This window comes from Alosa sapidissima, chromosome 20 (assembly GCF_018492685.1).
Source record: "Alosa sapidissima isolate fAloSap1 chromosome 20, fAloSap1.pri, whole genome shotgun sequence".
In the NCBI taxonomy this organism is placed as follows: Eukaryota; Metazoa; Chordata; class Actinopteri; order Clupeiformes; family Clupeidae; genus Alosa; species Alosa sapidissima.
In genome coordinates this window covers 5,446,886-5,462,620 of record NC_055976.1, presented here as the reverse complement: position 1 = coordinate 5,462,620, position 15,735 = coordinate 5,446,886, and the positions used below count along the sequence as shown (strand labels likewise).

General features: G+C 41.6%; 1 protein-coding gene across 1 annotated transcript; it reads left to right on the top strand.

Moving 5' to 3' along the window:
* The first annotated feature begins 6,880 nt into the window (after window positions 1-6,880).
* stard15 (StAR-related lipid transfer (START) domain containing 15) lies at window positions 6,881-14,522 on the top strand. Its single transcript, XM_042074468.1, has 6 exons — window positions 6,881-7,570; window positions 10,276-10,423; window positions 10,868-10,971; window positions 11,689-11,806; window positions 12,724-12,776; window positions 12,995-14,522. Exons 1-6 carry the CDS (start codon window positions 7,421-7,423, stop codon window positions 13,211-13,213), a joined length of 792 nt encoding a protein of 263 aa, XP_041930402.1. The 5' UTR covers window positions 6,881-7,420; the 3' UTR covers window positions 13,214-14,522.
* Window positions 14,523-15,735: the final 1,213 nt, after the last annotated feature.

Genomic DNA, 15,735 nt, shown 5'->3' with positions numbered 1-15,735 from the left:
TCGAGAATGTAACCTCTCCGTTTGGTCCTGATCTTTGTAATTAAAAAATACTTCTGTAAATAGGTTCACATGAAAGGTCGACCCTCATTTTTATGGTCAGCTGACAGTAAACCGCAAATGAGTGCGCTCTGTTACACCCAAAGTGCTATTACACCAACTATGGTCTGTCTGTTTTGGACTGAAGTCTATGCTTATATTACATAACAGTAATGACATCATAATACGCACTTCTGTATTTAGTCAGCATAAACAAAGTCCACAGGTATTTCCCTGGTAGTTTAGTCCTTGGGTTAAGAAGCATTTTGTCCGTCATGCCGTAATACACAAGTGAATGCTACTTTTTGAGAATGCTGAACTGTGAAAAACTTGACTGGTGCCAATATCAATGCAGCTGCTTTCAAGTTTCACATCTTTGAAAGCTGCCTTTCATCTCTGGATTTATAATTTTTTTTTATTTTCTCCATCCCATTAAGTGTGAACATGGCTATGAAAAACTGTATACTGTACATTCTGATGTTATTCAGCTGTCCAGAGCTTTCATTGCTCTCATCAGTGTAATGGAATGAAGTCATGAGGCAGAGCTAACACTAGATCATATCCAGAGTCCACCTCTAAGCTCCATCTGCTTACATCTGTGTGCATGTCATGCACATTTGGATTGCTTTTGTCATCCCATTGCTATCTTTATTACAGTGCAACAAATGAACTGTTCCCTGTTGAACCTCAAACCAAACCTTTCTGCCAAAGTGCAAGTCATTTACTTGGGACTGCCAACATCGTTTTAGTCAATGCTTTCTTTTTTTTAAATATCCGGAACACCCACACAATGACTCAGAGTCCACATTGAGTGATTTTTTTTTATCAAGCTTTGTTTTATTAAAGAAAAGGCAGAAGAGTTGCTGAGGAGGCCCTGTACAAAAGGCAGAGGATCCCGTTCACTCTTTGAGATCACGATGAGTTTAACAGATCCGTAATTGCAACTTCTGCCCTTCCTCTCCCATAATCTGCTCAACCACAACCACAGTAAGACTCTCTTGTGGTGCCGTATGCAAATACTTGCATTTTCTTCCTAATCAAATCACTGTTAAATTATTTTCTATATCTATGGTTAAGTGAATGTCCTGTGTGTGATGAGATGAAACATGCATATACAGTACTGTGCCTACTGATTGTTTTAAATGGAAGCCAAAGGATAAAAACAAATATCTTTTTGTGGATTGTACTTTATCCAGCTCTTTGTCATGGGAGAGGAGAATGACTGAGCTTTTGGAGGCTGGCAGCAGTAAAAGTGATGACTGTACAGTCCAGCCCTGTACCACACATGCCTCAGGTGGAACTGTTGACCTGCAGGGTGACTTCAGTTCCTTTATGCCTGCAGTGCATTAGGAGATCCTTGGGAAAATATATTTAATGATTAAACTGCCATGTTTGGATCAGTCTCAAGTCCCCTTTTTATTAGACGACAGAAAGTGCTGCTTCCAGCCCTTGATGGATGATATTCAACAAAATGAAGCAGTCATTCCTCGGTGTTTCACCAAGAAATGGCTTCAATTCTCATGCACAGTATACTATTAAAGGTTTCAAAATGAAGAGGGGGAATTGCATAACCTTTATGCAACCCACAAATCCACTACTGTAAAAGAATACCTCTATGTCCTGAAATCTCAGTCACTGACATTGGAGCTGATAATTAAATTAATGTTGATTCTGTGCAACCGTAAGTATTTGCGTGCACAAGAGGTCGTGCCAAAAGCAACCAAAAAATGACCTCAGATGGAACATGATCAACATAAAGTATACCTTCAGTAAGACAGGTTTTCGAAATAATTTCCACACAGCAAACCCCTGTGTCACGTTCTGGGAGAAGCTTATAAATCTACAATACCAGTCCGTAAAAGCCCCACTTGTTCTCCCTATATGCTGCCATAATGGACCATTGGCCATGTGGTATTTTACTACAGAGTCTCCTCCATGGCAGTGGAGTTATGATGGGTTATGCGTCTCCTGCTGGGGCTCTGACAGTGTGGTGTGGACACTGGACATATGTGTTCCCTGAGAAATGAGAGCGGCCGTGGAGGGGAGAGACATTATGAGCATCACTTCAATTACGGCTCAAAGCCATTTAGGGTAGATAGATAAATAATCACCAAAACCTGTAATGCTGCTGTTCATGCTCTTTTGACCAAAATGGCTTCCAACAGTGTTGGTGGTATCAGACTGCTTTACATAATAATCTTTACCACCAATGTTACTGGTATGTAAACATTTGCTGCTGTCCCTAGGTATGTCTCATGGCCAAACAGGAGCAAAACGTGTGATGAAGTAGCAATTATTAGGTAATGCCTTTCTGGACCATGAGAGCAGATCAGTGGAAAACTCAGCAGGGTTCAGGATGCTGTGCATACAGCGGTTATTGAAGCACAGACCTGCCACGTCAACCATCGTGCCATACATCAAACGTAAAGGCTCTCACACTCACAATGGCATCTGGTAGTCTACATGCTGCGTTCAAAAGCTTCCCGTGCGAGAGGACGCCAGACTATATAGCTCCTAGACAATAATTGCACTGCAGAACTCCTCCCGGACTAATATAAAGGCTTAACCAAGCGTTTCCAATTAAAGGTATTTAAAACTTAATGGCTTACCAGGTATGCACATAGGCAATGTTTGTGAGCCTCAGTTATTTTTACTGGCTGGCAAGTTGTGGGGGGAAAAACAAACAATTACCACCCAACAGACTCAAATCTTTTGAGAGCCATTCTCTTAAGTATTGTTTGGCTAAAGGCCTCTCAATTGGCTGCTGAGACAGTGGAGAAAGAGTTACTTTTTAACAGCTTTGATGCTCCAGAGACCAATTTTCTCTCATTATCTCCCTGTCAAACAAATTGGTTAGTGCATAAAGAGTTATATCAATAAATGTAGTAGCGCTGTTATGCTTCATGAAGGAACTAACACTGATACATAACTGTGTTTCTGTTGCGTTTTATTGTTTGTTTATGTAGGCTTGTTAATCCCCAGATTAACTAATAGCATGTTATTTAAGCATAATTATCTTTAATGCAAATGTATCTCATTATCATTAAATGCATACGTTATTTATTTTGTTTGACATTTAGAACTTCTTAAGGTCACCATACTCAGAAAAATGCAAAAGAAGAGAAGGGGGTGGTAAAAGTTCATAAAATATAGACAGTTCAAACAAATGTGATCCTGTGTATACACTGTGGTTTAGTCTATTAATTTAAAAGTGCACAAGATAAAACACAGAAAATGTCACTCTAGTGATCTCCCATGCAATGAAACGTGATTGACAATCTAATCTAATTCCTCAGGCTGTACGTCTTATTTGTTATTTAAAGTCAGAGATGAATTATGACATGTTACCTTGTGGACGTCTGTTTCTTCTATTACTTTTTATGGCCATGTCCAACAGGAGCTGCCATGGGGCCTCGTGTTTAATGTTTAACTCCACGGCAGCCAGAGAGGCACACATTCCTTTGCAGAGGCTTCCAAAAGGAATGATAATACTTTCACTCTGTAAAATTCTTCTCTTTAAAACCTTTTTCATACGTCAGATGCTTTATATTTAGAATCCTTATAGGCAATGACAAAACCAGTAGTTATTGATTTATCTTCTTGTCTCAAAAATCTTTGTATTTTTTCAATATATTTTCATGAAGATTAAATAAATCTATTAAATTATACCAGCTTTACTTGTGCCTCTGGGTATTTGTCTAAAATATTTAATTTAAATAACATAAGAGAAGTGCTCTCTTCTTTTTCTTTACACTTTCCGTGGAATTCATTCTTTCAACTCACTGATGTTGATAATGATATTACCTAGAATGGCACACTGCCATTCTTGATACTTAAAGACAAAAGTGGCCTGCTCTTTTGCAGCGTTTTGTGGCTTCAGAGAAGGGCCATGCTTTACTTCTGGAGTGTGCTTTTGCATCTCCTGTCACGTGGCCGCTTTTCCATATCAAACCACAAGGGTACATGAGTGGGTTACCTTACGGGGAAATAATTAAGTGTGTTTTTCCAATCTCCTCAGGGGTACCAGAGGTCTCCTTACTGCTTCCTGTTCAGCATTAAGACCAACTTGAGCCAACAATTGGTTACCTGGGATACAACTTTAGTTTGAGACAAAACAAGGAATGCAAGGGCCACTCCTTTTTATCAGCTTTTTATCTTAGTGTGAATTTTATTTGCAATTCTGATTCAGATTTAGAGTTAGATAAGACAATGATTTAGAAGGATGACATAGGAATGTGTATGGTTGTTATGATTTTATCCTCTCAGATAAAGCTGGTATCCTTGTATATACAAGTGAGCTCAAGTGGTTTGTTGCATAACTTCAGTGGAATCCTCCCGCTAAACAGTCCATGAGCATCCTTCTTCTTTCCGTTCTGTTTCATTCCTTTCTATTTCAGTTGTATTGCAATAGTCAGCCTGTATAGCCTATTATGTCTATTAACAGTGTAGACAAGCAGGAGATAATAGCCAATGGTCCAATGACTACATCATAAATATTTCTAATGGTAGTTCCTCAGGGACCAATAAGAAATGGTGACAATGGTTACTGGGGTGTTTCAGCAATAGCCTCTGTTTAAAAGAGTCAGGGCCATGTTGCAAATAAATGGTCAGGGAAACAATGGCAACATTGCAAGCCGTTCAGATCAGGTTACTTGTGCAGATGTCTGGAGATGAGAAAGGTTAACAGGCAGAAAAAGGGGACGAAGCTGAGTCACACTATGCGGCACGCTAAATGAGCACGGGTTCGAGGCTTAAACATCACAGAATATAGTGGGTATTGCACAACATTTCCTCGCAGTGCGACAAAAGCTCATTCACCAGTGGTTAGGAATGTGAAGCTCTAAGGTACCTTCAGAAATCAACTCAAATCATTTCAACATGTGGGATAGCAGTGTTTTATGGTCACTCACATCCCACTTTATTTGATCAGTCAAATAGCTATGGTCACAGCAATAGTATGGATGAAGTAGCCTATCTCATGTTACCATACCTGTTAACTGTGCCACATACTGTATGTAATAGCTATTTAACCCAGTTTATCAAAGCAACGAAAGGTTTGCCTATCTGGTGGGAGCACACGTCTCATTTGAAACAGCTGCATTGAATTCTCAGACCAAGACATCACTTAACAGCACACCATTACAGAAGCACTATTTAAATGACCCCAATGCCTATGACTGTAATATTAACATGTGTGGTGGTGCAGATGCCGTGTGGTGGCATATGTCAGCGTGTGTTGTGGTGGCGTATGTCAGCATATATGTAAATACTCTATCCAGCAAATACGCTCTGTCCAAATGTATCAGATCACTAAAAAAAAATATTTGGTCTGTTTCCACATAAGTGCTTCGTTTTTGGGTTTGCTGTTGGTTTACCCTCTGGAAACACAGACACTAACATTCAGTAATGAATCATCATTCATTCAGGTGAATCATCATCCATTCATCATCCCTCATCCATTAATGACATCATTAGCCACACAAGGTTTTTTTTTTTTCTTTAAGGATCAGCTTCTTCAGAAAAACCAAGCACAACCACTCACCTTCATAGCTTTACCAAAGTTCAGTGACAGCGCAGGTCTGAACAGACAGCGGCACATCTTGGACTGTGGAGCAGTTGAACAACGTGAGCTCAGGTTGCAGCCATGGTTGACACACACACTAGAGAGGGAGCCAGCGCCCCCCCCCCCCCCCCACACACACACACACACACCCCACACCCCACACCTCCCTCCCACCAGCCACACTCAGGAGGCTGAGGTCATCCCAAGGTGTCACGCTGACGTTACATGCAACAGCTTGCAGGCCGGCCCAGAGGACTGACACTCATGAGGAATGGCAGCCAGCAGGGAGATATGGAGCCCCGCAGTGGATGCCAGAGGAAGTCCCACAGAGAGGGCATGACAAGCCAGTAGCCCTGTGGAGGGGGAGTTGCAGTGATACAGCTGGATATGGATCAAGGACTACATGTTTGGTTTTGCGCTGCTGGTTTAGTCTGGGAGTATATTATTGTCTCACAAAGAGACATCAGTTTGGCTTCATTTGTGTGGCTTCTTCTGAAGCTCAAGGTTCAGGTTAAATGACATGTAACATCATATGTACGCTTTAAACATTTTAAAGCAAATGCACACCAAATAACCAATCTGAAATTCAAGAATAGCCACAGATGCAAGACCTTATATAAAAACCTTGCCAACAAACACATTGTGCAATCGTACCACTGATACTGTTATGGTCTCTGATAAATCTGCTACATGATATCTATGGTGGACTACATTTCACAATTGTGTCCACTTTTGGTTAGCTTGATGAAAGCATTTATTTGTGGTTGGTTGAGTGCTGACTGTCTTTAGTTTATAGCGCTATAGCCTCTTGCCTAAAATAGCAATTTCTAACATAGCTAGAATGAATTACTATTATGAGGAATCTGAAATTCCAGACTTTATGTATCCACTCTCATGGGCCTTAGTTCAAACAGGCTGCTTGACAGACACTAAAACATTTTGTTCAACTAGTTGAATATTTTCCATTTGCAAAACCTGAAAATCCTTAACTTCCTGTAACAGTCAGTACATATCCAACAAAGAGATTTTCATCCAAGTCAAATAAAGACTCTTATTAATAGGCTACTTAATATGTAGGCTATGTCTTTTCCAAATTGATGCTTGATTTTTTCTTACCTCTCCAGACAATTTTTTGGTTGTATTTGCTGACAGAGTGTGCACATTGGAAATTTTACCTATGATTGAATAGGAAGCATTTACTTGTGTTATCATGGATCTGCTGATCTTCACAAAGAAGGGTTGCATAACACTCCAAAGTGGATGAGAGAGGAGGAAGAGGTTTTAAGGGAGGGCGACAAAAGGTGGGTGAGCATGTTCCGAGGCTGCTGGCGAAATATGAGCTGTATTCTATCCAGCCACGGAGGCTAAACAAAATAACCACAGAAAAAGGAGTCTAGTACTGGGCAAACATGACACCCGATCTGTTGTTCATCAGTCAGTCTGACTAAATGTGTACTCGTGTAGACTACTGCCCCACCTGAAAGGATGCCGGTAACGTGACCCCTTACCTATATAATGCTCTCTCTCATCAATGTGAAAGAGTGCCTGAACTAGCGCGTCACAAGGGTTGCTGGTACACCTGCTGGAGTAGGCTAACGTCCCGTCAGGCAGTCATCAAGTTGTATCTTCGTGTGGCTAATGACAATCGTCGCTTATTTTGTCGTTTACCTGGACACAGGTAAGCTTTAAATCTAAACATACCGTACAATCAAAACCGTCAGGGGGAAAAAGCACGACCGGGGAGATCTTATGAGAATCGGGAACCCTGCAGTCAGTCCTCACCGGTCCATCTGATTGATTCGCTGCACGGGAGAGGGCAAGATGCCAGTCCAGATTCCGGATGATACCGATTTTGCGTCGTTCAAAGAACAATGTGAAAACCACGAAGGATGGATAGCGCGGTACACCAAAGGTGGCGTGACGGTATGGTGTAGAGACGGCGATGACAGCAAAGGTGTCCAGAAACTCAAGGCAAGTGTGCTGCATTTCCTCTATGCATTTTCACTGCATTGCGGTCTGAAGACTTTTTTCGCATTGAGAGGATTGCCTAGTTATTCATAACATTGCAATTTAATATTCTATTATGTATACTAGGCTACACTTGAATGTAACTTGACATTTGCAAAAGTGAGGAAAATTCTCTAGCAAAGTTCACAGCTTCGTGTTAACTTTGTGGGCATAATTACATTTCCTAATGCTTGACTATACGGAACTAAATTACGTTAATTTCCTGTCTTCATTCTCGCACTCAAATTAATTAGGCTAAGTTCATTTTTTAGGAGGCCGCCTTATTGGTGTTGTTCTGTTTCTTTTGGGGAAAATGGGTAGCCTACAGTCACTACACCTCTTTGTAGTGGAGGTACACTTATGATGATGAATGAACATTGTTTAATGATAGGGGGATTATTCCCGATGGCACAGTGTGTGGAGTATTATATAGGGCATAAAACACACTTAAAACTGACCATGAGCTGCAAGGTGGGGGTGGATCTATTGTTGAAGAACATTGTGTTACACTCAGTGCCTTGCCTCAGTCCTATTTTGTCCCCCTATGATAGCAGTTTTCGCTCACAGCTGCAGTAAAATAACTGCTGAGCGCAGATATATGACTGGAGTGGAGGTTGCAATGGATGTCGCCTGTTACTGATTCAGGGTTTTATCACCCTAGTGAAATCTGCACAATGGCGTCTATCCTCTCCCTGGATGTTTGCCAGAGTGGAGACCCAAAGTAGAATATTATTTATAGATGATCCACATATATTTTGTAGGAGACAGCATCTCTGGCTTCGGGAACATCCAGGGAATCTTCTCAGGCAGTAGGCCTTTTCCTGCCTTCATGTTTAATTAATCTAGGCACTGAGCAGCAGCCCCTATCACGTTGCTCCTTTAGAGTGAGGATTTTGTGCCATCAAGTTACAAAAGGCAAGGCCTGTGCTGCTACTCCACCAGCAGTGCATGTTGTTAGACAGTGTCCCCAGTCTGTTCCTATTTACCCACGACACCCAACCTTAAGAGCAATATAATCAGTATTGTAATTTCATCTGTTTTGTGCAAATATTGTTTGTTTGGTTTTGGTATACCTTTCTTTTGATAAGCTTTAAGCATTACAGCAGTCCACAAACCAATACAGTACTTGACAGTTACATAAGTAATGTCTTTCAGACACTCACACACAAACTCTCTCACAGACACACACACGCACGTGCGAACGCATGCACACACACACACACACACACACACACACACACAATGATTTACCACATGTGTGATGGCTCATCAGTAACCAGAGGGGTGGCTTTGCATCTAACCAACTGAAGCAGCATGTCCAGCCCCTACCCCCATCCCCTGCCCATCCCCAGGAGCCTTCGTGTCAGTGATGAAAGAGCCCACTTTTAAGAGGCAGGGTGCACGCAGGAGACATCCTGAAAAATTAAGAGCGGAAAACTCGTGGTAACTGCTAGCTCAGATGCGGAAACCTGAGTCCCAGTTGCGGCCCAGCCGCAGGGTATGCATATGTTTTTGAATGGAGCACTACAGTTGACCTCCACATCAATGACTAAGGGGCACCGCTGGTGGAGAGAGACCCAACACTGTTTGGGGCCCCTTTGAGTGCTGCTCTGGGGCTGGAGAGGAAAATGGTTTTGGACCCCAGAATATAGACAAAACAGGGATGACAGACATGTCTCAATAATTAATAGAACTTTCTGGGGTAGTGATGCACTTCTTGCCATGAATAATTTAGTATGTGTAGGCATTGACGACGTTCCATTCATAGAGACCAAACAGAGTTCGTTTCAAGGAGCCCAGTGGAACTCGGGAGCTACCGTTCGCGCTGGGTTGGGCGGAGGTGTCAAATGAATAATTCAGCTGATGTCAGGGGTATTAAGGATTAGGTTACATTACTTCTTGCACTTTCCAAACAATATCTTATCATGTTGCACCTGACGTTGTTTGGTCTTACTTGATCCATAGACCTACATGAGCAGTTTTAAGAGTGCAAAGGAAACAAATGTGTTTTTAGGGAGTTTGATATCCGAAGGTAACTTTGCACTTTCATCTTCAAGCTGTCTTTTTAACATTATTTCTGGCTACAGTGAATGAAAACCATACAGGGGAATTTCATAGCATGCTGACATATTGAGTTGTATATCTCATTACTTCATCTTGACTATTTGACAGGTCTGATTGTGGAGGGTATGTTTTATGTGCACATGCTCACTTGTGGAAAGTGTACTCCAGGGAGTCTCATTCATTGTTAGACCTTTGTGCAGCTTGGTTGTGAGCTGGATATGTGTTTCACCTGCATACCTTACTCAGCCATAGTAAATTGGTTCTTTATGGACTAGCACTGCTACCGTTCCTTGACCCAACATAAAGTCTCATTTCTCTACTTACAAGAAGCAAGAAATCCGTTATTGATCATAGTGCACTTATTCATGCCATCGTGTAAATGAATTATATCATGGTTTGTGTTACTCCAGCAGTGTTCAGTTCCAGACACTTAATGGACTTGTCACTGAAACTAAACAGTTTTCCCAAGTCTTTCTCTATATAGCATAGCATTAAAGAGGAGAAGTCATAAAGAACACAGATCATCCCGCAAAGGTCACAAGGTCAACCGAAAACACAGCATGTCCCAAAAGACTAACCATGTATCTTTTTTTCTGTCTTTCTAGATGAAAATTGTGTGCAAAGATGTCACAGCAGAAACATTATATGATGTCCTTCATGACACCAGCTACAGAAAGAAGTGGGACTCGAACATGATTGACACCTTTGACATCGGAAGGCTGACGGTTAATGCAGATGTGGGATATTATTCCTGTGAGTGGCACACACACACCATCTGGTTATTGGGTTCCTCCCTCCCACTGAGAGTCCATTTCTGCTCCTCTCTGGAGTCCTGTCTGGTTCTATTTCTGATTTGCTCCACCATTGATAGTCTCACAGCACACACACAGAAAACAAGAAAATTCCCTGCCTAGATACAGGAGATGAATCATTCTTTTTAACAGTCACTACACCAGCAAGCGAATCAATAACATTCAATTTTCTAACAGTGTCTCCATTACCCAAAGAGCTTTAACCAAATTTGTCTTCGTAAAGAGAGGCATTAAATTAGGATAGATGGATCTTTCCTCTTTTTGCAAAGACCATGGAATGCTAAACACATCACATTAACGCTGACAGTTTTCTTGGGCAGTATTAAAGCGAATAGCATGTGATGTGTATCTTTCTCACTGCATATTTGTCCTCCTGTGATTCTAGGGAGGTGCCCAAGCCCCTTGAAGAACAGAGACTTTGTCACAATGCGGTCATGGCTGCCCTTGGGGAATGACTATTTGATCATCAACTACTCTGTCAAACATCCGGTGCGTACATTTGAAATGTTTGTTTTGGAAGAGTCAGGATTCATTGAGCCTTGTGGAAGTAGATAAGTAGGTATGTAAGCTTTAGGCCCACACATGTGTAACAGAAGACGTAAAGGCCAGTGGCAAAAGTCTGACCACGGTGTCAAGTGAACGGCGTGGGGATTTAATCTCCATGTAGCAATGAATAATTACAGTATGTGCCCTGTGCGCCGCCGGTAGGTCATTTTTTTCTCTCTGTGAGATGAGAAGTATAACAGAATCTCTCTGAGAGGGGTTCTTCCATGCATGTGGGGTGTCAGAGAGTGCAGCCCAGAACTCTGCATGGATCCCCTTGTCCAGGAAAAGTGTGCCTGACACCAGATGTTGGGAGTAGTCACTTGTGTCACTCTCAAATCTTTCGCCCTCCTAGTCTTCTCTCATTTTCAGGGGAAGAACAAAAAATGTTGAAAATTACGAGATTCTTACAAAATCACTAACAGATGAAAGTAGAAGGCCTGTTGCTAAACATCATCACTGATAGAGGCAATCACTGCGTTAAATTATGTAGTTATCATTCCTTCTCAATGATTTACTTGTACTTTCAATGACACTATTTAATTTCATGATCCAAATTCCATTTTAGTTGTGGCATATGTTAGATATTATCTCAGTGAAGGTAATATAAAGTGTGGTATACACTCTGGAAAAAGGTCTTTATATCTCATTATGTTGTTTCAGCAATATCCGCCAAAGAAGGATTATGTGAGAGCAGTGTCACTCCTCACTGGTTACCTGATCCAATCCAATGGGCCAAACTGCTGCTCCCTCTACTACTTAACACAAGTGGACCCAAGAGGTAAACCTCTCTTCATATTCCAACACCGCTTCATGTTCGTAAGATGTCTTCATTCACTATAGGGATAACAGCTTTCCCATTTATTTGGCACATAACATTTCCAGCCATTTCCATAATTCAACTATTATCCACCACTGAGGCCCTCAAACCTCAATTTACACCTCTGAAAGCACTGAGATGAAATATTTCATGTACACAAGCACAGCACACTCAAAGAACTCAGGCATGTAGCTTGCATGGCTGCTTTATTTGTTCTTTTATCATTTATTTATTTTGTTAAAGCCAGGCTTGCCCTGAGCTCTTTAATGCAATTTCCCTAACACGGCCCTCATTTATAAATGAGGCCCTTCACTGCCCTGTTCAGCCGCAGGCCTCTAGCGTTAGCTATACGCCTCAGGAACTGATTCCATTGGACAGAAGCGGGGTCAGGAAGTCTTTGATTCCCGAAAATAAACCCCAGTGCAGGACATATTTCATAAATGTGCTGATGTCATCCCTTTTTCCTCGCTGCTCGGAGACATCGGCGGATTATTAATGTCTTCCACTGCCACGACTCACCAGCTGCTGGTGACCTGTGGGACCGCCGCCACAGTTCAGCTCCCTCCACCCATGCACATCATTCCACAGGACTCCACACAATGGAGGCCTTCTGCTTTTAATAACACCCCGAAGATGCTGATTTATTTAAGATGGCTGCACATTGTTTGTCCCAAAACAGACACAGCCACAGCATGTCAGCCAGCACAATAGCCTGATTACAAACCCACTTAGGGCGGGTTGGTGTTTTAAGTTAAAGCATCAAAGCTGACAGGGTAAATAATCGCGGGATCAAATGTGTTCATCATGCATGCAACCTCAAAGCCTGTCAACAGATCACACTTAAAATGTGTCTAAATGCTTGTTTGTTTGTACCCCAGGGTCTTTGCCCAAATGGGTGGTCAACCGAGTCTCTCAGATTGTTGCCCCAAAGGTAAAAAAAAGTATTTTTCTTGAAAACCCTTCAAATGTGCATAAGCCATTTCCATATTGAACTAACCCATTCCAAGAACAAAAGGCAAGCTCTATTATGTCCTTATACTGCCACCTACTGACCAGTTTAGACTAGTACAACAACAATCAGCTGAAAACAGAGAAATCCTTGGTATTTACATCAATCCCCTCTCATGAGCAGTTGTCTCACTTCTTCAGGCAATGAGGAAGATCTACAAAGCATGCCTGAAGTACCCTGAGTGGAAGCGAAAGCACAACCCCAGCCTGAAGCCGTGGATGTACCCCGAGCAGAACACGCTGCCGTGCATCAACGTGGCCGACCTGACCCTGCAGCGAGGCGACTCCCTGGAGAATATTGACGAGAGCGGCCTCAGCGAGGAGAAGGCCCAACACCACAGCGACGACGACGAGACCTAAACGCTCCACAGGGACTGCTCACATCCCTAAGTGTGTGTGGCGGCGTGCAAAAGCTATGTGTGTGAGAGTGAGGATGTGTGCATGGGTTTAATTGTTATGCATTACATGACTCACTGTTTTTCTCTTTATCTCTCAGTTTTGGTCCAAACATACAGTAGGGTTTGCATTCAGTATAATGATGATGGAATACATTGTACAGTTTCTGGCACGTAACACTCAACACTCCCAGCCTCATCCTGAAAGTGAAGACATTCAGCTGTATGTATATATGTACAATTGAAAGGCATAACAATTCTGTTCAGAAAGTATACATCAAAATATTTTAATGTAGAGATATTTGTACAGGGATGATTTAAATAAGAATGTTCATTAAGAGAGTTGTGGGAAAATATTGTGTATCCTTGAGTTAGAATTACTACTATTTGGAACGACTGTTTTACTACTGATTATCTATCTTTTGTCTGCTTGTTTGGCTTGTGGCTGTTTCAACAGTTTTTGCAATTTAGGTTAACTTCAGTTAGTTCAGATGGAATCAAATAACCACAAGATTCTACTCATTTACCCTGCAGTCGACCTTACAAGACATGTCCTGTGGATAAAGCTGTTTTCAACAATTGTTGACGGGTATTTTATGGCATTAGTGTGGAGTTTTAGATTTGTATTATACTGAATGGCATTATGATAAATATTGCACATCCCTAAGATCCCACACAGCCTCTAACTATGGGGAATTCTTCAGAAATGTCACAGACTTGCGGATGCACTTGGGGTCAAAGTATTGTGCACTGGTTAAAGTGTGGTATACTGTTCTCTATGAACATTTAGATGAACTTGTTGAAGTAGATAAACTGGATCATTGTGCCTTAATACCACATCACGGCAATAGGTCTAGATTTGTTTTGTTATTATTTTTATTTTTTTTAATGAAAAAATGCATATACCGTTATATATTTTAGGGCAAGTGGACTTAAATTCCCTAATGATGACACCAAAAGCAAAGGTCTTGTAAACATCAGTGATGGCAGTGATGGGGTTGTAGTCCAGTGGTTGTAGGCAGTTTCAAATTAATAATGGCAAGAATTAGAAGTTAGACAAAAGCAAGTACTTCTACTCTGCATGGGTACTTAGGCAACCTTAAAAACTGAATTGCATACTTGTTCACCTCAGGGGTTGAAAAATCAGGTGTGTTTTTCTTTATCATGCTATGCTTTCTTATTTCCTTTGGCTGACAGATTTGTTTCATACTCTCCTTTTCCTTCCAAGCCCCCTTTCTCTGTTATGAATAAAGACATTATGTTTTGTCTTGTAATTGCATCTCATGTTCTTTACAGGACAGATAGGATTATTTGCAGAGGTTACACTGGTGGGTCCAGATTAATGTAGACAGGGGAAATGTGGGCGCAGCATTCTTCATTTTAAAGTGGAAATTTTGGGTGTAAATATTTAGCAGATTTCACTGAATTTGACAGTGTAACCACCATGTAAAGCTGACCAAAGTACAGAAGATCCTTGCTACCCTGATGAGCAGGTATTATTTGTTGGCAACATATACTGTATAGTTGCATATAGTGTATAAAATGGATGAGGGATATCATATAGGTTTGTGTTGTTTTGGTGGTTGCTTTGGTGCAAAGAGTACATACTGTAAATTCAATGTAAAGATAAAGAGTGACAGGAAACTGTTCACATGAAGAGGCTTGACAGTTAAAGACAATGAAGGTTCCTTTTTTTCCTGTTGTCCACTAAGTCCAGATCCAGAAATTTGTTTAGAACTGGTAACTCTTATGAATAATGACCGTTTCCTCCTGTCAGACTGAAAAGAGGGTGACTCTCTGTGTCCAGACATGATGGTGCATGGTGAGAGTGCTTAACGGGAGAGTTCTGTGGTACAGCTCCACTGTAACCTTCAAGAACTGAGCCAGTATCAACTGTAACCCACTGAAGAGAGTCTCACTTCAATATCATGATCTGAACATTCAAATTACAATCGCTCCGGGATGGGGATGTTGGGTGAGGAAGAAGGCTGGGATGAAAAGGGGTGACACTCCTTATGGTCACACTCGTGATGCCATGTTTCACCTTAATCACTGGCCTGTTTTGTATAATTTTTTGTATTGTGGCTCTGCAATTTTGGTTCTTTTGTAACAGTCTGTCAGATATGGGCTTGTTATCTGCTTGATGAATGCATGTTGACCAACTTTGTGTTATAAAGTGGGCAATTGACGGTGTATAGGACATCATCCAGCAACTAAGTATATAAGTATACATATACATATACATATACTCTTTTGATCCCGTGAGGGAAATTTGGTCTCTGCATTTATCCCAATCCGTGAATCACACTCAGCGAACAGAAGCACACACTAATCCCGGCGCAGTGAGCTGCCTGCAACAACAGCGGCGCTCGGGGAGCAGAGAGGGGTTAGGTGCCTTGCTCAAGGGGCCGTGCCTTCAGCCGTGCCTACTGGTCGGGGTTCGAACCGGCAACCCTCCGGTTACAAGTCCGAAGCGCTAACCAGTAG

Coding starts and splice junctions, on each gene's coding strand:
- stard15 (XM_042074468.1), top strand. CDS start 7,421: ATGCCAGTCCAGATTCCGGATGATACCGATTTTGCGTCGTTCAAAGAA. Junction 10,424..10,867: donor AGATGTGGGATATTATTCCT/GTGAGTGGCACA, acceptor CTGTGATTCTAG/GGAGGTGCCCAAGCCCCTTG. Junction 12,777..12,994: donor CTCAGATTGTTGCCCCAAAG/GTAAAAAAAAGT, acceptor TCACTTCTTCAG/GCAATGAGGAAGATCTACAA.